Raw genomic sequence first — 21,194 nt, 5'->3', positions numbered from 1 at the left:
ATACATATATGTATATATAAGTATGTATATATGTATATATATGTATACACATATGTAAATATGTTTTTGTATGTTATTTATATATTCATAAATGTTAAACATATATATTTAAATGAATAAAATGCAAAATATTTCAGCACATGACTTTCTCAGTACTTGATATTTTTAGAACATAACATAAAACTATATGGCATTTGACATTTTAAAAGTCTTTAGCCCCGCCTGAACATGAGAAAATCCTCGTTATTCGATGCTGTAGCGCACATATTTCCTAGTTACTGGGGGGAAATGGGGAGTACCAATATGGCGGCTGGTGGCTTCACAGCGACTCGTTCAAAAAGACGGCGATTAGCACTCCAGTGTATTATATAGCTCAGTGGTGTTGGTCCACTGCATTTTCTAATGTCAATGGAGACATCTACCAGGAAATCTTAAGAGCATTTCATGCTTCCTTCTGCCGACGAGCTTCACACAGATGCAGGTTTCTTTTTTTTTTTTTCATCAGAACTTGGTACCTGCACACACTGCCAAATGTACCAGAAGCTGCTCCGACGACCACGGTGTTAATGTGGTTGATTGTGGTCAGCAGTGGCCTGAGCATGTAGACTCTAATGCACGTGTTAAACTCAAGGCCTGCGGGCCAAATCCAGCCCGTCAAGGATATTTATCCGGCCCTCATGATGTGCCAAAAAGGCATATCAAGTCATAAAGTAGAGGCGTATATCCTTTTAAAGTGTATAAAGTGATTAACTTGGGCTTTCTGAGCAGAACCACAGGCTGATTGCCTCCATACCACTCCACATTCATCCAGTAATTCAAATTGTGCAGTGTTTTCTTTCTAACCATTCCCTGCAATGATGCAGATGATTTCCACTGTAAATGTTGGGCATTTTAAACACCTAAAACTGAAAAAAAAGTTTAACAAGACTCCAATTACAAAGTAAAACAGCAGTAGTAACAGATGTACACAAGTGCGTCTCTTTATTCACATTAACAAACGGTGAGGGAACAAAAGGACAGGACATGGACAAATCGGAGGGCAACATGCAACAGAAACGTGGGGTAGAGATATCCAAGCCGTAGCCTGAAGTCATTGTGACAAAAACAAATTTGAACATACTAAGCTGGTAAAGACATCTGTTCAATTCTGTCTGCCTGTACCTCTACCAACCCGTGTACAGCAATCCAAAATCCAGTTTGCATCACTAGAGAGGATAAATATTGCTTTGCCAGCATTTGGTCATGTCTTTTAAAAACAACTAAAATGTTTTCTCATCAGAAGACACCCTTTATTCAGGCAAAATATATTTGTTTTTCCTGTTGAGCCATCATACAACCATGGAGTCATGAGTTCAGCTGAAGCCGATCCCTCGTATGTGACCTGGGCCCACTCTGGCTGCAGTTCATGGCGCTCTTTGACCGAGTCGCTTCAGACCAGCTGCACAGAAGCTGCCTGCAAATATCCCTGCAGGAACTTCAGGGCGTCCGCGTTCAGGCTGGTGCTCAGCATGGAGGGGACCTGCGCCACAGACACACACAAGGGGGCGACGTTTGCTTAATTGTCATTCTTGAAGCAATTACTGTTCTTAACCTCTCAGTGCTTGGCTCTGACACCCTTTTTAAATCTAAAGATTGGATGCTTGCCTTTAATCAACTTTCCAGTCTTCATGTTAAGATGCAAAATACTAAAGTTTTTGATACATTTATGAGAACTTTTTCAACAGCAGAAGGCTTTAGACATGAAATCTACAAAGATGAAGACACAAAGAAGGGAAATAATAAAAGACAAGGAAGGAATAAAAAAAGGGATGGACAAGAAAAAAGGGCACTTGGACATATGGAAAGAAGGTCAGACAAGGAAAAGAAAATCAGAGGCAAGGAATGAAAAACCACAGTAAGGAGGTAGGAAACAGGGAAAGTAAGAAGGCTCTAATGAAGGAAGGAAGGGCACTAGAAGGGGACATGCAAGAAAGAGGGGAAAGAATAAGCAAAGAACATTTAGACAAAAGGCAGAAAGTCTGGAGACATATTTTTCTATCCTTAACCGGAACAGAAAATATGAAATTCTACTTTTCCAGACTGTAGGAACCCGTTAATTGTCAAGAATTCATACGATCCATTAGTCAAAGCTAATAGTACGTCCAGCCTGCTGGACGGAGCCCCTCTGCACCAAACACCCCCCACACCTGACTGAGATGCCAGATGTCACACAGTTAAAGGCATTGAAATGATGAGAGCAATATTGATGGAGGAGAAAGAAAGAGGGAACGGTTATCATGACATTCAGCCATCATGGACCTGAACGTACCCTTCCAGGACAGGCAGGTAGAAAGCTTGTGCAGCGACTGGGCCAGCAGGATTTTGGGGTTGCCCACTGCATCCCCGATCGGGTCGTGTTCCTTCCTGCCTGCAAAGGCCAGCTGTGAGAAAGCCGTCTGATAGCCCGGCGTGTCTTCGATGTCGATGAAGTGCTCGTCGTCTGGGATGCTGTCGTCTTCCGGCAACTCAAACAGACCAATCAGAGCCTGGAGCAGGGGGGTCCTGAGCAGACGCAGTCACAGGTGGCGTTAACTACAAGTCAATCATTCAAACAGTTCAATAAACTCTTTCCTTGGAATCTGCCTTTGTCACTCAACCCTAAAGTTTAGCAGAAGTAGCTCACCATAACTGCGGTAATGTCTGATGTCCATTATGGACGACGAGGGGTTATCAGACAGCAAAAAAAGCTAATTAAGGTCACCAATGTCAGATCTAAAGAGAATCAGCTTTCCAGGTGCAATAAACAAAGTTTTATCTTGAAAGGAAGCGTCACAGTTGTTACAGTTTCAGGTTTTCTTTTCTAACCAAGTCATAACTCCCGTTTTACTGTCCTGAAACCATCCCAGTCAGCTTTACCCTCCGGCTCTCAGAACGACGGCCTTAAGTCCAAACTGCATTTTTGGCAACATGAATGTTTTACAAGTCCGCCAACTAACGGATGTTTCAGAAACTGCAAATAGTGAATATTCTATTTCTGACATAAGGGATCTTTGGAGTGTAGAAAAATCACGGGGGGAAAAAAACGACTAAAATATTGATGGTCAATTAACGTCATCATTAAATACGTTCCTCATTAACCCACAAAACAAATAACATGATGAAGTTTAGTCATCTTGTGATAATGGCAGATTCAGGATGTACACAAATAAAAAAAACATTATATGACAGATTGTTATTTTTATGTGTGACCTATTTTCTTTTCCATGAAGGCATCAATAAGTGCTGTATTGATGTATGCAGAATGTAACCATTGCATACAGTTTAGCAGCAAAGTAGCACAGCTCAATGTACTCTGCAGCAGTGAGGCACCCATTTTATTCAGGATTAAGTTTTGTTTTTAGGGCAGTGACCATCTGCAGGCATTCATTTATAGCTAAAAAGATTTAGTAATGAGTTTTATCCCCATCAGAATACAACTAAACATTCTGATCAAATTTAAAGTGCATCTCATGGTCAATAATCCAAAACCATGTATGAAACCAAAGAGGCTTGAATTTGTACCCTTGTGTCTTCAGATGAAACTCTGACTGCCTGATAAAGTTTTAAGTTAAACCCATAAAGGGGGCAGGAGCTGGATTTAGCGCTGTTGTTCAACACTGGCAGCGCGTTCTTACCACAGCTTGGTGTACTCCGTGTCCATCATGGCAGGACACTCGGTGAGGATTTTTGTGATGCCGACGGCGCAGATCTTCTTCTCAACGGGTCCAGACACCTTCTGAACCTCCGGAATGATGATTTTCTCCAACACCATCCCAAACATTCTGCCGTCCGAAAAGGTTCAAAGGGTTTAAATGTGAAAACGCGACGATTCAAACCATGTAAAAAAAAAAAAAAAAAAAAAGAAAGAAAAAAAAATGAATAAATAAAAACTAGAAAATGATATTTTACTTCTACAATAACTGGCAGATAGACGGCAGATGTCATCAGGAAATCATCAATACCAACAACAATATTATTAATATTAAAGTGATAGCGCAGTAAATATCAGCTCAAAATGCTCTTCTTGCTCGCCGTATGCGGATCAGTAAATGCAGCCGTAAGCTTCTCAGCAATGTCAATAAGGATTAGTACGTACTTTGGCTGGATGCTGTCAAAGATCTCCTGAAGTGCAATCGCTCCATATTTGACACAATAAAGGTTGACAAACACCAAGAAACCTTTGAGACAGAAAAAGAGAAACTATTATTCTCTTTTAAACCGTTTGGCCAACACCCGTGGCATCTTAATGCACAAATACATTCACCTTTGAGGCACCTTTAAAATGTAGCTATATTTTACGCTTCGGTCCAAAACGGTCCCTCTAATAAAAGTGTATTTCAGCGTATTAAATCTTTTCAAAATCCTCAGACCTATAAACATAGTTTTGTTATTTATATTTATACTCTTATTCAATTTTTGACATGAGCATCCCCATTTATCAGTGGAATATTAGGATGAGGTTACTTCAGCCTTAACTAGGCTAATAATTGATACCTATAATTTAAATGCTTTATTAGTTTTGGAACAATGTCATTTTCCCTCTTATATTATTTTCCCCAAAATGGTTCCTCTCATTATAGTGTAATATTTTTTTAAAAACCAACACACCAGGACTATTTTTTGTCATGTTCAGCTTTTTCATTGCTATGAATTTTGCATGGTACCGTATTTTCTACACAATAAGTTGCATTTTTTCATAATTTGGCCGATTTTGTGACTTTCAGTCAGGTGCATTGTATACATCGAATACAAAACATGTTTTTAAATGTAAATTCACGCTGACTGACATGAACCAAAGAGTAAATTACCGTCTGCAGCCACGAGAGGGCGCTCTAGGCTCGTGAGAACTATATGCTGCTCTTGAACCACTTAAAAATCTACTAAAACATCAACTTAAAGACGACTGAGAAACGCTGAACACAAACAAAAAACGCCCCAGAAAAGACGATCCTATTCTGCAGATTACAAAATGAAGGTAGTGATACATGCAGCTGAAACCTGTAATCGAGCAGCAAGTGAGAAAGTTGTGAGGGACTGGCGAAAAGCAGAGGTTTCTCTTCCTGCAGGGAAGGAAAGGAAGCAAGCTGAACAAGGGCTGAAAACAAGATGGCCAGAGGGGGAGGAACAAGTCCACAGATGCACGGGTGCTTGAACACGAAAATGAACATCAACGACACCGATTGTCATTTTCAAAAGGAAAACCGTGCCAAAAGACGACTCCACCCCCCATAGTTGTGGTCGAGAACGAAAAATGATAGACGATAGATGATAGACGAGTCAAGACGTGTTGACCGCTTGGGTTAGAAACCGCGACACAATGTGTCCTGTCAGCTTCATGCAAACCCTGCTTGTGATGGTCAGTCAGCGATCGCACTTAACGCCACAGTCCAAAGATAAAATAAAAGCTTGCAACTCCATATTTTTCCATCAACCCTGAAAGCTTAAGTAAAGCAGTCCAGCCTTTGGGACATCTCAGTGGACCGGAGCTTTAAGGCAATTTAAAGCTCGCCTGTGGTGGTAGAGGATGGAGAGCACAGCTTCACGGCAACCGGGAATTTGCACCAAGCTACTTTCCTGTCAGGATTCAGAGAACAGAACAGATGCCGAGTTGAAGGATTTAGTGAATTCAGTGATGTGGATTGAGATCGGGATGTTGGTGAACTTGTTTACCGGTAACCTGCTTGTTAATTCAGCCTCCCAGGTATGTTCTGGTGTGGCTGACTAGCCGTTAGTGTGTTGCGTTAACAAACCGCACACCTATTCAGCCTGTTGCTGTGTGTGCTTTTGTGTAGTTGAATCATTTGCCTTTCCAGATCAAATCTCAGTTCTTGTACTTGGATTTTGTGAAAAGATTTTCAAAGAAAGAACACTTATGCATGTTTTGTTCCTCTATACGACACATTTTTTCACTGATGCGACATTAAGGATGAACTTTTATTCCAAAAAAAAAACGCGGTACTAGATTAGGTTTTCTTTTGGAAGAATGTGTTCCTTCAAATCTGCTCCCTGTTCAAATAGTTTTGAAGGCAGAGGCTCACATGTAAAGCATGCGGGGACTACAGCATATTAAAAAACTTGCATATTTAAGGAGCCTAAATGTTTACATGGGTACAGAGTGCAGGTATAAATATGAATCTCCTCTTTTATACACTGAGAAATAAAAGAGATCCTGGAATTTATCATAATAAAGCAAATCTGGCCAAGCTCAGAAAATGTACCTTTTTAAGTGATCATTATATTGAGAATAACACAATAATAAGTTATAAAATAAATACGTTTGGACTCAAAGGTGCCTCAAGTACTAAATGCAAAAACAAATTAAAAAAGTAAACAAAAGTACTAACTTTTAATAAACTTTGTAGTTTTAGAGCTCTGGAGCCGCTGGAAGAGCAAAATGAAGATCTGTTTCCTGTACTGAGTGATGGACTCGCTGGTGAAGCGACACAAAAACATTTCATTATGGAACAAAAACATTCACATGGAGATTATTTTACGGACTAAAAGTTGATCAAAGCGCTGAAAAACTCACGGAGGCATGTTCTCTACGATGCTGTTGAGAAGGTAAAAACCCTGGTGGTCGTTGGCCTTGGAAGCTATAAGCTTCTGGAAAACTCCAAGCAGGCCGGGCTGGGATGGAGAAAAAAAAAAAAAAAAAGGAGAATAAGTGGATCTGCACATGTAGTCCTTCAACCAAAAAAGATGTAAACAACAGTGTCTACTTTAAGATTTGATCCAAACTCTCTTGCCAAGCATGAAAACCACATGAACTTAAAAAGGAGTGGAAGCTGCCACGTTTCCTGCATCACAGAAATCAAGATTTCCTCACGATTTTATCAGCGGCGGACGCAGCGATGGAGGCTCCGCCCTTCTCCAGGTAAGCCTGCAGCAGACGCACAAGAGGCGGGATGTTCCCCGTGCGCTCCCACAGGACGGGCTGCAGCAGGTGGGGGAACAACGCCATGTAGGAAGCGGGAATAGAGTTGGAGTGGATCTCCAGGAGGAGGGACATCACCTGGAACACATACGGAAGAAACTCTGCAAAACAAAAAACAACGGAGGAGAGTCCCGTCACCTCGTTTCCTGGACATCACGCGCGCACGCGGGAGCTTCTGACGGCGGGCTGACATACCTTGGACGTCGTGCTGAAGGATTTCTGTGAAGACGGGGAAGAGAGCTTCCTCGAAGCTGGTGACTGTGGCGGGGTTGGCCTTGCAGGTGATCCGCACGGAGAGGCACAGAGACTCGAACAGGTAGTGATTAAAGTGAGGCTTGCTGGGATTCTGGGACAAAAGCCAAAAAAAAAAATGCGTGAATGAGTGTAAAACCCCCCCCAAAGTGTAATAACCGATCCATTCTTAAGAAGCTAGTTACCTTGCTGACTAAGAGCAGCTTGTGAGTGAGCTGGCCAATCAGGGTGGGAATGTAGGGAACGATGGCCTCCTGCAGCAGGGAGAAGCTGCGCATGATGGCTTTAGAGATAAAAATAGGGGAAAAAAACTGTGAATTTGCTATTAACTTAAAACTAAAAGCACTGTGGGACCGAAGCAGATTGTACCTTTCATGATGTACTCGTTTTCTGCAGAACCGGGAAGAGTCAGTGCTTTGAACAGGTTGGTGAGCAGCTGCTCAGTGAAAGGTGCCATCTCTGCAGAAGTGATGCTGAGAACAGGAAACGACGGGAATCAGTAAATGCAGAATAGAAACCTCTACGTTGCAACTGAAGTCAAGCTGCATCGTTTATTATTACGTTTTTAGGTTATTGGGCATAAAAAACCAATTCCCTGGATGTCCATAACTGAAGCCAAGACTTACAGTCCGGCTTTTCTACCTGACTAAAAACACCTCACTGCAAAAACGGCTTAAAATTTGTGTTTTTGTCCAAGATTTGAGCAGGTAAATAATATTATCTGCCAATATAATGAGTATTTTGACCCCTAAAATAAGATAATTAGATAACCTGCACTTGAAATAAGATGATGGAGATGAGGTGTTTCTATTTTAAGTGCAAAAGTCTTATTCCATTGGCAGATCATCTTATTAACCTGCTCAAATCCAGGAAAGATACAGTCATTTTAAGAAAATATTAATTATTTTTAGTTCGGTTTTTGCAGTGCTGGAGTATTTTTCTTGCACTCGTGCCTAAAGGTTTCCCCGGCAGAGGCTGTAATGGGTTCCTGGGTTGATGCTCACAGTGTTGCATTATTGGGGCCTCTCATGGTGAACAGCCTCTCCAGAGCGTGGGCCGCGTACGTGTGCTCGACCGTGCTCTCCGCCTGCAGATGTGCTATGAGGAAAGGGACGGCCTGCAGCAACTGCTCCTTAGGAAGCTGGAGGGAAAAGACAGCGCGAAACTTTCAGTGAGGAATTCACTTTCGATTTAAAATATTAAACAAGTTCTGAAGAAAACAGAGGATCATACCTGACTTCTGAAGATCATAACGTACTTGATGGCGTCTGCCTTCAGCACTGGGAACTCGTTAACTACGACGAGATGATAAGCGTTAATTTCATTAAAACATATGTTTACAACTCTTAGTATGTTGACATTTTCCTTTCTACTTTTTTTAGGCCTCGTTCAGTTGCAATTTTGCTAATTTTATCTACAAAATGATGCTGCGGTATCAGTTTCTCCACCTTTCCTGGGCCGCTGCAACAAAACATCACCCAGAGATGGTGAATGATGCAAATCTGAGCGAGAGTGAAGATAAACCTAACGTCTTTACTATTTTTTTTTTTTTACCATGAGAGTTCTGCATTTCCATTTCAAAATTTGACTGAAACCAATTATTTTTGGTCAAATAAAACAACTAGTGTCGTGAAGTAGCATTTTTTTTTACACAGTAAATCAATGGATCTATAGCGAAAAAGACGAATCAATGTTAAAATACTTTCATTTTTTTCATAAATACTACAAAATATTATGACCATAAAAAAATCTCCCATCTCTGCTATGGAAATTAAAAAACAGACACTGAAAACATATGGTAAATATTACAGTCCTTATATTAAGTTTAAGTTTGCAAAGCCTGTCTTGCTGTAAATGTTTTTTGCCCAATGCTCTAGAAAACAGCGTCTTTTTAGTTTTTTGCTGCAAATTAGGAGAGCCTTCAATGTTTCTGAAGGGCAACAGTCAGCTTGTTATGAAAGAAGCTGCAGAGCGGCCAGCTGACCAAATAAGGACCCACGGGATGTGGAGCGTTTGGAGATGCTGGCTGAGCAGCACAGCTTGGAGCTGACCTGCAAGAAGCAGCGAGACCACCGAGCTTTCCTACTGATGTTTGTCCCCCGGACAACTCTATGGGGATTATTTAAATATAAAACACCAGCAGCACTTAAGACCCCGTTGTGTTTTTTGGTAGCAACAGCCTCCAGGCAAACCTCTCTAAACCCCGCTGGATGTGGCTGACCGCAAACACAGATGTAAGGGGAATGCGCGCCACACATTAGAAGAGTCCTGCAGACGTGCATCAAGACATCGCATGGATCCTGGACTCCAGCCTTTGAACGTTTTATCACAACCATCTAGATTTCTGTCGGGGCCTCAGCTATACGTGACTGGTGCCGCTCCTCCGCAACATTTGAAGGAAGAAACTGATCCACCGACATGCTCCAAAACAGAGAAATGCTATGCTTAATACTTATTATTTATTACCCTACTGTAATTATATACAGTACGCAGGGTAAGTGGTTGGTACTTTGCAAACATGCTGGAACATTCCTGTTGTGAATCGCGCCAATATTTCAATCTGAAAGCATTTAACTGTAGTGTGAAGCGCTTTGGAGGTCGTCAAGACTAGTTAAAGCGCAAGAACACGCAATTTACCAACCTCTGCCTTAAAGGTTAAACTCCGAAAAACAACTTTAAAAATGGACAATTATTTACAACAACGTGTAAACGTCAAATTCCCCCCTTGACGCATCGGTCAACAAACCGCGGGATTGTGGGAAGCTTTTAGACCACAGACTCATTTTACAGTCATTCTTCTCCATTTCATGTTTTTATCTTGCTGTGGTTCACGGGCGCCCAGAGACCGGCTACTAGGGCTGAACGATTTTGGAAAATAATCTAATTGCGATTTTTTTTCTTAATATAGCAATTTAATGCGATTTTTATTTTTTTTCCCCAGTTGAATTTATCATGTCTTTTTAAACATATACAAACAACAAATCATTTTGTTTCCTCGCCGTGCAGATTAGTTGCTAAAAGACCCACAGCATCTAAACTCGCAGCAGTAATGATTGCGTTCTGCCTACAATATATTTCAACCAAAATTGCAATTTTGACTTTTCTCTACATTAACCACAAGCAACAAAAATGGCGTCTAAATAAAGACGTTTATAAACAAGGACTATTTGAAACAAGAACTTTTAATGTTTCTATTAATCAGAATATTATTCAAGAGAAAAGCTTTTAGTTGATTTGGACATCAATCCTTGTTGAACATAAAGTGTAACCAACAAGCAAGTCTATGTATTAAACTGATTGACCTGTACTTAATGCTATATATATGGATTATATAAACTCTAAAACAAGTAATAAAATTTGATTATCTCACTGCTGCAACTGTCTTCCCTTCCATGTGGAGGTAAACCCACTTTAAACATGTTACCGACACCTAATGGACGTGTCTAATTCCCTAATTGTTACATAGCCAAAAATTGCAGACTGTGCGATTTGGAAATTGCGTTTTTTTTAAATCGCAATTATATTGAAAATGCGATTAATTGTTCAGCCCTACCGGCTACTCTAACAGTTTTACTGCCTTTTCTGCCACTTCTGTGTGGAACGATGTGTTTTTGTCTCTCTTTAGTCTGGATATGAAAGGAAGTCACATCTATTCACAATTCAGTGACTTCAAACGTTAGGATATACATGTAGCGACAGACGGATTATTAGCAATGACTGTATATGAACCAGCCTTTTACACAGAAATAGAATAAAATAAATAAACTTAGTGAGAGATTTCTGTTTAAACAAAGGTAGAAAATCAAGACAGCTCTTACCATTGGATGATTTTAAATCTGGGAGAATATGGTTGACCAGGAATTCAGTCAGATTCACCAGCTCATTGGCTTGTGTTATGCCATGCTGTCAGAAAAACCAACAGAAACACTAAATATGTTTAACCCTATGAAGGACACCCAACACCTCCCAGGGGTTTACGCCGCCGCTCACCTTCTGCGTCTGGGCTTTGGACGCCAGCGATGTGACCAGGTAGATGGCCGCATCTTTGTGCTTCCAGTTCTGGCCCGGGTTCTTGGCGTATTCTGCCAGCATGGAGTTCACATAGCCGGAGAAGATGGCCGTGACAGGCCCCTCGAAGAACTTACAGAGCCCCCTCACCAGGTCGCACGCTGCCCTGCGCCGCGTGTCGATGTCTGAAGAGACAAAAAGGAACGGTGAAGACCTCCGAACAACCCGAGACATTAACAGATACTGGTAGCTGCAACCAAAGGAAAAAAAACTGTTCTCCAATTTACATTGCTTGTTGTCATTTCAGCTTTAAACTTTTTGCTCTCTCTCTCTTTTTTCTTCACTCTCTCTCTTTTTTCTTCATAGTAGGTACACCTGGTCTGACGTCCTGTTAGCTGTGACATCATCCAGGGATGACAGATCACCCGCTATTACAATCTAATGTAGAAAGGATGCCTGAGTCAATGTGTGCTTCTGAGCTTTTTTGTCTGTCTTGTTGTGTCTCTGCTCTGTCTTCTGTACACTGAAAAACGTATCTAAAAATAAGTAAAATGTTCTTCAAATTTGTCTTTTTGTTCTTGATTTGAGCAGGTAAATAACATTATCTGCCAATGGAATGAGTATTTTGTCCCCTAAAATGAGATAATTAGACATACTGCACTTGAAATAAGATGATGGAGATGAGTTGTTCCTATTTTAAGTGTAAAAATCTTATTTCATTGGCAGATCATCTTATCTACCTGCTCAAATCAAGGACAGATACATTAATTTTAAGAATATTTTACTTATTTTTAGTTCCGTTTTTGGAGTGTAACCCCCAGTCGGTCGAGGCAAATGACCGTTCATGCTGAGCCAGGTTCTGCTTGAGGTTTTCCTCCCTGTTAATGGGGAGTTTTTCTTTCCACTGTTGCTTCATGCTTGCTCAGTATGAGGGATTGCTGCAAAGCCATGGACAATGCAGACGACTCTCCCTGTAGCTCTACGCTTCTCCATGAGTGAATGATGCTTGTCGGGACTTGATGCAATCAACTGGGTTTCCTTAGATACTACTTTTTATTTTTAACCACTCTGTATAATCTGATTGAATTTGACTTTGGAAAATGCCTTGAGATGCCATGTTTCATGAATTGCCGCTATATAAATAAAATGGAATTGAAAAGTGTTGCCATTCTGGATAAAGTCATCCAGACATTTAAAAAGGTACAACAAGTTTATGTTCTTTCCCTTAAAATAATCTGATATTAACGATTTCAAACTTTACCAGATCCTTCGAGATCTCGTCGAATGTATTCCTCAGAGTTATCTTCAAAAGCCTCCTCGTCAGCGCCTGCAGTCGGGACATGAGATAGCCATCTGGTTAGCGCCACAGCTGAACAGACGCGCACCAGAATCCAAGGTGGCCGGCCTCATGGGAGCACTTACTTCTGAACTCCATGTTGGGCACGATGACCTTCTCACATATGCTGGTCAGGGTGTTCTGGTCCTCAAACAGATGCTTGTAATGCGGCCTTTCGCACACCGATGCTAAGAACTGGATGGCGTTGCTTACGAGCTGCAGGGAAACCAGGGTGTTTAATTGTTTGGATGCTGCCAGAGAGTGAGAAGATCCCAAAAAAAACACGGGAAAATGGTGGCACACGGGCCCCACGAGGCTCACCAGGTCATATTTGACTTCCTGGCCGGTAGAGACCAGAAGGTTCCAAATGGCAGTGACAAAGCGCGGCAGGTACGGCTGAAACTCCTCGTCGTACTTCTGGGCGTAAAGAGCCGCGTTGTCGCAGATCTGAGACTTCAGCAGCTCCAGGAGGCCTGCCTCCTCTTCATCCTAACATCCATTAAAAAAAAGAAAAGAATAAATGAAGGTTTACAAACAACCTGAACTTTTTAAAGTTAACAGCCGTATGAAGGAGGACAACTCACATCTGTTTGTAAAAGCTTATTGTCCAGAGTCAGAAGGCCGTGAAAGTTGGTCATCCAGGTTTCCATGTTGTCCTCGAAGAACTCTGGAAGGTCCTGTTGTGATGAAGTTGAGTTCAGGTTCAAACCGGTGGCTTTTAATAAAATGTGCTTACAGCTCAAAATCACCTGCCAAACCTCACAGAAGAAGGATTCACACTAACTTTGTCACGTTACTAATGGCATATCAGGGTATTTGTTGGGATTTTATATGACAGACCCACACAATGCAGCACATTATTGTGACGGTGAAATAAAACGATTCAAGTAAAAATCCAACAATATGTGGCCTGCATTCCTACTCAGCCGTAAGAGATCCTGTTCGCGAGCCACGTAAGCGACACAGCAGCTGGAGTTCTGAGATGCGAGACCAAAAACGTAGTATGGGAGGCGGGAGCACCGCCCTGTGGGGATGCTAAATACGCTAAATCCCCAGCAATCCTGCAAGACATCAAGAGGTTCACTTTCCAGCGGGACTATGAGCCTGAACACACAGCTAGAGCTACGATAGTTTTGTCTAGATTAGAGCGTATCCATGTGCTGGAATGGCCTAGTCAAAGTCAACATCTACACCCAATTGAGATTTATGGCAAGACTTAAAAACACTCAGTCTGGCTGACATTTAGCCATTTGGCAAAGAACGAGCAACATTTTCAGTCTTCTGTGGGCTGGAGGTGGTAAATCTGGTGGAGACATATCCAAATATGCAGCTAAAGGTGGTTCTATAAAGTACGGACTACAGTTTTTTGATTTTTACTTGGAGAACTCCGTATCCCTTTTCTTTACACTTTCTTATTATGCACTAATTTCGGTTGGTCCAAATAAAACCCCAACGGATGCGTTGGTATGCGGTTGTAACATTTTCATTAAAATCGGAAAGAAGTCGCCACTACGTTTTTTTTAAGATAAATCGGGGAGCTTGAGACAAGCCTAACCCTAAGGCCGCTTTCTGTAATTTCAAAGCAATTAGCTCTAGAGGGAACCAACCCTGAAGGTGTCAAAATGGTCAAAGCAAAGGAACCAAACTCACCTGGAAGTTAAGACTGTAGAAAAGCTTTGAAATGAGCGTCAGGGACGAGAAGAGGACCTTTAGGGCGTTGACGTCGTTGGCGTGAGTTTGACACAACTCGATGGTGGCCTGAAACATTGACGGAGAAACAATTAGGAAATCCTGGCTGCAAAGTTTTCAAATTTAACCGTGAAAACAAAACGAAAATAAAAAAAAGCCTATTTTAAAACATGTAGCTTGTTGGTGAGACAGCTAACAACACTGAAGTCCCAAACCTTGAAGAGCTCCGTCAGAGGAAGGGCAAACGTGTCCAGTACAAGTTTAATCTCAGTCCAAAGCTCGTTGGACTTAAACTCGTGCCGGTACCTTAAAGCAGAAACACCTTTTCTTTAATTTGCAACAAAAATCGCCTCCTTTTAAAGCTGATATGAAGAAAGAACGAATGGCTACCTCTTGAAGAGGGAGTGTGCGGTGCGGAGAACCCCGTTGATGATGTGGAAGTCTCCGCTCCTGAAGCGGGTCACCATCTCTGTCAGCAGGTCCGGCCATTTTTGAGGAAAGTCTTCCCTTCCTATGATGCTGATGGCGTCACTCAGCTGTAAAGTTAGAGCGATTAGAAAAATCACTGCGGAAGCCGTTGGCCGAGGCAACGGGGGGAGCATTTACCTGTTTCTGGATCTGTTCTGGGCTGCTCAGCATCAGGTTTACGATGTTGGCTTTGATCGCTGTTCGGTCGACGTCAGAGATTCGGTTTGGCTCATCTTCAACCTGGGAGAGAGCAACCAACCAAATGACCGTATGCACAACAACTCTGCAGAGAAACGCTCTGAACCGCATGCCTTAATGCACGATAAACTGCACAGCAATACATATATAACACATTCTTGACATCGCTCGGGTTCTACAAAACTAGCGGGAGGTAGAAATAACAGAGATGCAGAGAGAAACTGCCTAGTGACCAGAATCAGAAGATTTTATGTTTAACCGGCCCTTACTAGCTCTCAGATAGTCGGAAACTAAAAATCCTCTCCTCCGTCCGTAAAGTGAAAGTGCAAATTGATTTTTAGTACAATGTCACAATAACTGGACAGCAATAAACCTCATTATATACGTACTTTACATTTAGACTGCAAGGAACGTATTTGATCGATTATAGAAACAGAAAAAGGTTTTTATTATGGTAAAGTCATTAAAAGAAGCAAGTTGTTGCATCGCTAAAATAACTAGCACAGCCGTATGCAACGTTGCAATAAAAAAACAAGTTGATAAAATTAAATCAACAGGTCACCTCACCATCTGGGATCGGTTTGCAATGAACCCCGCTAGAGAGAAATTAGCACCATTTAGCAAAGTGTTTCTTTACTAAATGGTGCAGAATTATGGCACCTTTTCCTGTGCAGCCCTAGAGAACCTAAGCATCATGAAGTAGCGCTACCAACCCTTCTCTTTTATCGAAGTCGTTCTGGGTAAAGAGGGCTCAAAGTTACTCGGTTTCACTAGGAGGCTGCTTTCAAAAGGGCGACGGGGGAAGCACAAAGGCTCTAACGTCAGCGTATCGCTCAAGCAGCCACAACGCCGCATGGGACATCAGCAGAGATAACAGGAAGCTCAACATTAAAGCCGATTCTGCTTGGCACGACCCATCCTGGCTTTGGGAATGATGGCCGTCCTTTGGAGATCACAGTTAAGGGTCTTTTAACTCTAATTGTGCTAATATAAGATGCTAGAAACTAAACAATTAATCGCATTTTCAATATAATCGCGATTTTAAAAAAACGCAATTTCCAAATCGCAGAGGTCTGCAATTTTTGGCTATGTAACAATTAGGGAATCAGACACATCCATTAGGTGTTGGTAAAATGTTTAAAGTGGGTTTGCTCCACATGGAAGGGAAGATAATCTAATTTTATTACTTGTTTTAGAGTTTATATAATCGTGCATAGCATTAAGTACCGGTCAATCAGTTTAATACATAGAATTGCTTGTTGGTTGCACTTTAACAAGGTTCAACAAGGATTGATGTCCAAATCAATTAAAAGCTGTTCTCTTGAACAATATTCTGATCAATAGAAATATTAAAAGTTCTTGTTTTAAATAGTCCTTGTTTACAAACATCTTTATTTAGAGGCCGTTTTGTTGCTTGTGGTTAATGCAGAGAAAAGTCAAAATTGCCATTTTGGTTGAAATATATCGGAGGCAGAACGCAATAATTTCTGCTCCAGTTTAAATGCTGTGGGTCTTTTAGCAACTAATCCACACGGCGAGGAAACAAAATGATTTGTTGTTTGTATATGTTTAAAATGACATGATAAATTAAACTGGGGAAAAAATTGCATTAAATCGCAATATTAAGAAAGAAAAAAAAAAAAATCGCAATTAGATTATTTTCCAAAATCGTTCAGCCCTACTAGAAACTGTTTAAAAGGTCAACGCTACAATCATGCAGTCTCTGATTAGAAAATCTTGTTAAATCTTGTTTATCTGCAGAGCTGTGTAACAAGAGGAAGGATTTAGTTTATTTTAATCAGTCGTAAACAATAGCGAGCGACAAAAGCCGACAGTTTTCCATTTTAACCAGTGACGCAGAAGTACTACATCCTTATGCAGCTGCGGCAGAGCTGACTCACAATCCTCCAGTTTCTTTTGATGTAGTTCTTGAACGTCACGGCGGCACAGACGCGGATCACGTTGTCCTGAGATTTCTCCAGCAACGTGAGAAGTAACACGGAGTAGTTCTGGTTTCCTTCCACCGACTCCAGAAACTTTTCAGCTGAGAAGAGGAAGAGGAACAGACACATAAAAAAAAAAGACGAGTTGTTTGATGAAGTACTTCAACCTTTTAGGAAATCAAAAGGTGGGTTGCAGGTTTTAAACATTAACTTAGTTTAGGGTTTCAGCAGTAAAACCACCTGAACATGTTCAAAAAGCTCCAAATGTTACACAGTAAAACTGGCCAAAATAAACATCACCTGAAACATTTAGCTAATGTCTCTGAGGATTTAGCTAGCTATGCGCATGCTACTAGTCTGGACATGCTAGGCTACAGTTAGCTGGATTTCTCCGGTATGATACCTGCTGCTAATTCAGCTCTCAAAATAAAAAGTTGTTCTGCCATTTCTTAAACTTGCTTTAATGATCGGATTTTTTTTTTATGCCAACTTGTTTCCAATGTGCCGAGCAGCCAAAAGAAAGAAGTAACTTTTAAATTTCATTTTATAACGTCTTGATTTAAACTAACAGAGAGATGAAGGCCCCATTCCCACTGCAGGGTTAAAATTACCAAGTCAGAGATGTTAGGAAAGTGGGAACGCCCAAATCTGATTTTTGCAAGTATACATTTGAGTCACTTCCATACGAGCTCCTGAATCCAATTGATATCTGATTTTTTTTTTAACGTGACTCCAATGGGAACCACCGAGGCAGATTTGACGTCACTTTCCAGCGACCCGTATCACAACTTAGCGGCAGCTGGAAGTGATAGCAGTTAGCTTTAGCAAGGCAGATGGCTGCCGGCCACGGCGCTGCTCAGTGGCAGGACAGCGAGACGTTAGGCCTCATTAATAGAGAAACCTCGACTCAAGCCCAATTGGACGTCTCATATAGGAACCGTTTGGATGAGGGACGTAACACACGGCTGTCCCTTCATGTACAATCGGAGGACTTTGCAGTAACGCAAAAGTTTTCCCTTGTTGCAATCCACTGTCGCATTTCAATGGGGGCAGCGTGTCGTAATCTGGCCCTGTTGCAAAGGACTGCAACGAGTGTCCTGCCTTAGGAGTCGAGAGGAGAGGCGCTGATATTATTAAAATCTGCCCTCGTCTTCCTAAAGTTATGAAGTCGGTCTCTGTGAAGTTGTTATATTGCCTGCTCCACCATTCTGACTGCGTCCCCGCATCCAAATAAACATCTGTGCTGTCAAAGGTTTGGAAAACGCCAGAGTTTCACTTTTTTTTATTAGCGGGCTTCCCCCTCAGCACCAGCTGACACGATGACCGGTTTCTGTTGGATAATTTTAACCATAAAATCTATTTATTCTTTGTTTGCTGCACTGAAGCGGGCTGCTTGGAGTCATTAATGTTAGTTCTATTGTGCATCAATTTGGAGCCGTAAACAGTTCACACCGGACTATAGGCAGCATTTAAAAAAAAAAAATAACGGGAACAACTTTGGAAAAAATTAAATAAAATAAAATGTTGCATTACAACCTGCAGTGGGAACGTAGCCTAAATGTAAAGAAGTCCCAAGTTTATACTTAGGGTTGGATTAGAAACATCCCTGCATTCATTTTTTTCAGTTCTTATGCATCAAGTTGCAAATATAGAATAATTATTAGTACTATTTGCTGATGTTTATGCAATTTTATTTAGCAAAATGCTTATAATTCAATACAATGTTTATATTAATGCTGTATTACGTACTATGCTAAAGTTGTTACTACTTTAAACACCATCATTTTAAAGCAGTTTTTTAAGCTTTACATATTTTATGGTTAAAAATAAAACCCCGCTGTTTTTAATGGAGATTTTCTTTATTTAAGCATTTCAAAATGCCACCCATGAAGAGGCATGACTGTAACAAAGCAAAATAAACAAGCCAAGAATCTTTATATCAGCCATTGTCTACATTCAAATGAATACTTCACACACAGAGTTATTTTTCTCTTCCAAACACCACTTTATACTCCCCCAGGTAAAAAGCCCAGTCCTACCTGGACGCCTGACTGTTGGATCTGGGTCCAATGTTTTCCTCAAGAACTCGGTCAGGGTTTGCAGGTTAGCGTCGTTCAGCTCCATGCTTACAGCTAAAAGGCAAAAAAAAAAAATTAAAAAAAACTACATTAAGAAGCCTGCATATTTAATGTATAAGCATCAAACACTTTCAATACCAGTTTATCGCACACTTTATCGCACACTGTATCAGTCAGGTTCAACCGATGTGTGATCAATGTGACACAACTGTCATTAAAAATGTTTCTCAATCCATGCAGTTTTTAAATCAACACATAATCCGATGTTTCACTGAAGTCTGCAGCTGTGATCTTTTGAATTATTTGCAGACATTAAAATGATTTACACCTAGTAAGATTAATTGAAAGCTGCAAAACGTGAATCTGGAGTTGTCGGCCAATTCACAGAGTTGTGAATTCAGCCTAGAATCATTTTCTGTCAGGAAGACTCAAGTTTCTCCTCATGTCTCTAATGATTGTGCTGCAGTTGTAGGAAGCAGGAACAGTGTGCGCACACAGGCAGCTAAAACAGCTTCTAGATAGAAAGACCGCTGCATAGTGTGACCTCAGGACCCAAACCAGTGTGCAAAAGATTTAGAAGTGTGCAAATACTTAAAGGGAACTGTGCAAGTTGCAGCCAGCGGTATTTGCTCTATCAATCGGTCAATATTGAACATCCAGCCGTCGTCTACACAAACTTTTCCAGGGAGGCTATCCCTAAGGGTCACTGCAGGAGAGGCTGGGTAACACAGAGACAAACGGGACAGACATCCATGCACACACACACACACACCTAGGAGCAATTTTACAGTCACAAATTAACACAACAGTCATGTTCCTGGACTGTGTGAGGAAGCTCCCTGCAGAACGATCCCGCAGGCCGGGATTCGAACCCACAACCTTCTTGCTGCCAACTGCTCCACCGTGCAGATCCCAATATTAGACTTAGAAGTTAAAATGCCCTGCAAACCTATTCTTACTTACTACTTTTTAGCTATAAAGTATGACGTTATGAGGGTTTATTTTTTGTTGAATCTGATTTGTATAAAGTTTAGTTCACTGCCCAAAGTCAGCTAAGCTGTTTCAAGATTTTTAGCCTCATCTGGCTTTGCGGCTCATTAGTGGCTTCTTCCCAACTAACTACCAAGGCTGGACTTGGTCACACATCTCTCAATGTTTCTTTTATTCCCAGTGAAACCCAGGTCTGTCCATTCAGGGTAAAAATATTAGCCAGCATGCTAAAGGTCCTGGGTTTAAATATAAGCACATGGCCTGCTGGGTGTCGCAAATAAAGGGTCGTAAGCAAAGTTAAACTGTGAAATAACTGTGTTTTTTTATTAATTCACTGCGCAGCCACAAAAAAGCTCCCCTTTATGGCAGAAACCGCTGAGCAAACCCAAACTCCGGTGACCAGACTCACCCACCGGCAGCAAGTCACTCGGCTAATATTAGCTCTAGCGTGCTAAAGCACTGGCTGCTAACTATAAAGTTAGCTAATTCCTTCACACGTTCATATTCATTCCTTCACTATGACGGGAAGACCCAGACGAATCGCCGAGACCTTAATCCCAGCATACATCTGGATTGATAAAATAACGGGATAGCTTACCGTCACGGTACTTTGAAAAGCAAGGATGGAGCCTAAAGCCACCACAGACCGTACAGACGTGCTCGCTGTAGCAGCTTTCAAACGTAACTGCGCGGTCAGGGTCGCGCAGGCGCAAATGAGAAACCCGGGGAAATGGAAATTGTGACTCTCTTCTGTGATCCGGATCTTTTGGCTCGAATCAGCCACACTATTCGGATCTTTTAAGCTCCAAATCGACTCTTCGCTTAACATTCCTTCTGCCGCTGCAAATCCAATATAGCTCGATTATAAATGTAATTCCAATATGTTTTTAGTAAAACATTGCTTTTTTTTAAATACTGTTATACCTCATTCGATTTTACAAGTATACACTTTTATTCCCTTTATTTACAGATTATTGTCACTCCACCCAACTGTTCTTATGAATTTGTTTATGTAAATGTCTTCTAGTTACACCTGGACAGTTGTAACATCCATAAACTCAGTAAAAGCATTTTACAAATCTAAAGTGTGAACCTAAGTACCATAACGTGACAAAATATTCACCCTATGAAATATAACAATGTAAAAGAGCCAGCACATCAAATTGACTCAGTCAAAGACGCATGAAAGCTTGGAAAAATCCACCCCCCTGTTTTGTTCTGGACACAGCAGAACAATATATTTGATAGTAGCAGATAATTATGTTCAGTCTGAGCAAAAG

At 41.2% G+C, this 21,194-nt stretch overlaps 1 protein-coding gene across 1 annotated transcript; it reads right to left on the bottom strand.

Moving 5' to 3' along the window:
• Positions 1-955: 955 nt before the first annotated feature.
• cse1l (CSE1 chromosome segregation 1-like (yeast)) lies at positions 956-20,636 on the bottom strand. Its single transcript, XM_036151985.1, is given in 26 exon segments — positions 956-1,519; positions 2,309-2,323; positions 2,325-2,541; positions 3,654-3,800; positions 4,115-4,196; positions 6,363-6,448; positions 6,548-6,645; positions 6,845-7,053; positions 7,148-7,298; positions 7,390-7,487; positions 7,574-7,677; positions 8,209-8,345; positions 8,438-8,499; positions 11,023-11,107; positions 11,195-11,397; positions 12,474-12,539; positions 12,635-12,764; positions 12,870-13,037; positions 13,133-13,225; positions 14,199-14,306; positions 14,453-14,543; positions 14,628-14,773; positions 14,844-14,945; positions 16,805-16,947; positions 18,886-18,978; positions 20,513-20,636. Coding segments are annotated over 25 exon segments (2,916 nt in total). The 5' UTR covers positions 18,971-18,978; positions 20,513-20,636; the 3' UTR covers positions 956-1,429.
• Positions 20,637-21,194: the final 558 nt, after the last annotated feature.

The sequence above is a fragment of the Fundulus heteroclitus genome, chromosome 20, assembly GCF_011125445.2.
Source record: "Fundulus heteroclitus isolate FHET01 chromosome 20, MU-UCD_Fhet_4.1, whole genome shotgun sequence".
Classification (NCBI taxonomy): domain Eukaryota; kingdom Metazoa; phylum Chordata; class Actinopteri; order Cyprinodontiformes; family Fundulidae; genus Fundulus; species Fundulus heteroclitus.
The sequence above is the reverse complement of the archived record's forward strand: the minus strand, read 5'-3'. Positions and strand labels throughout refer to the sequence as shown.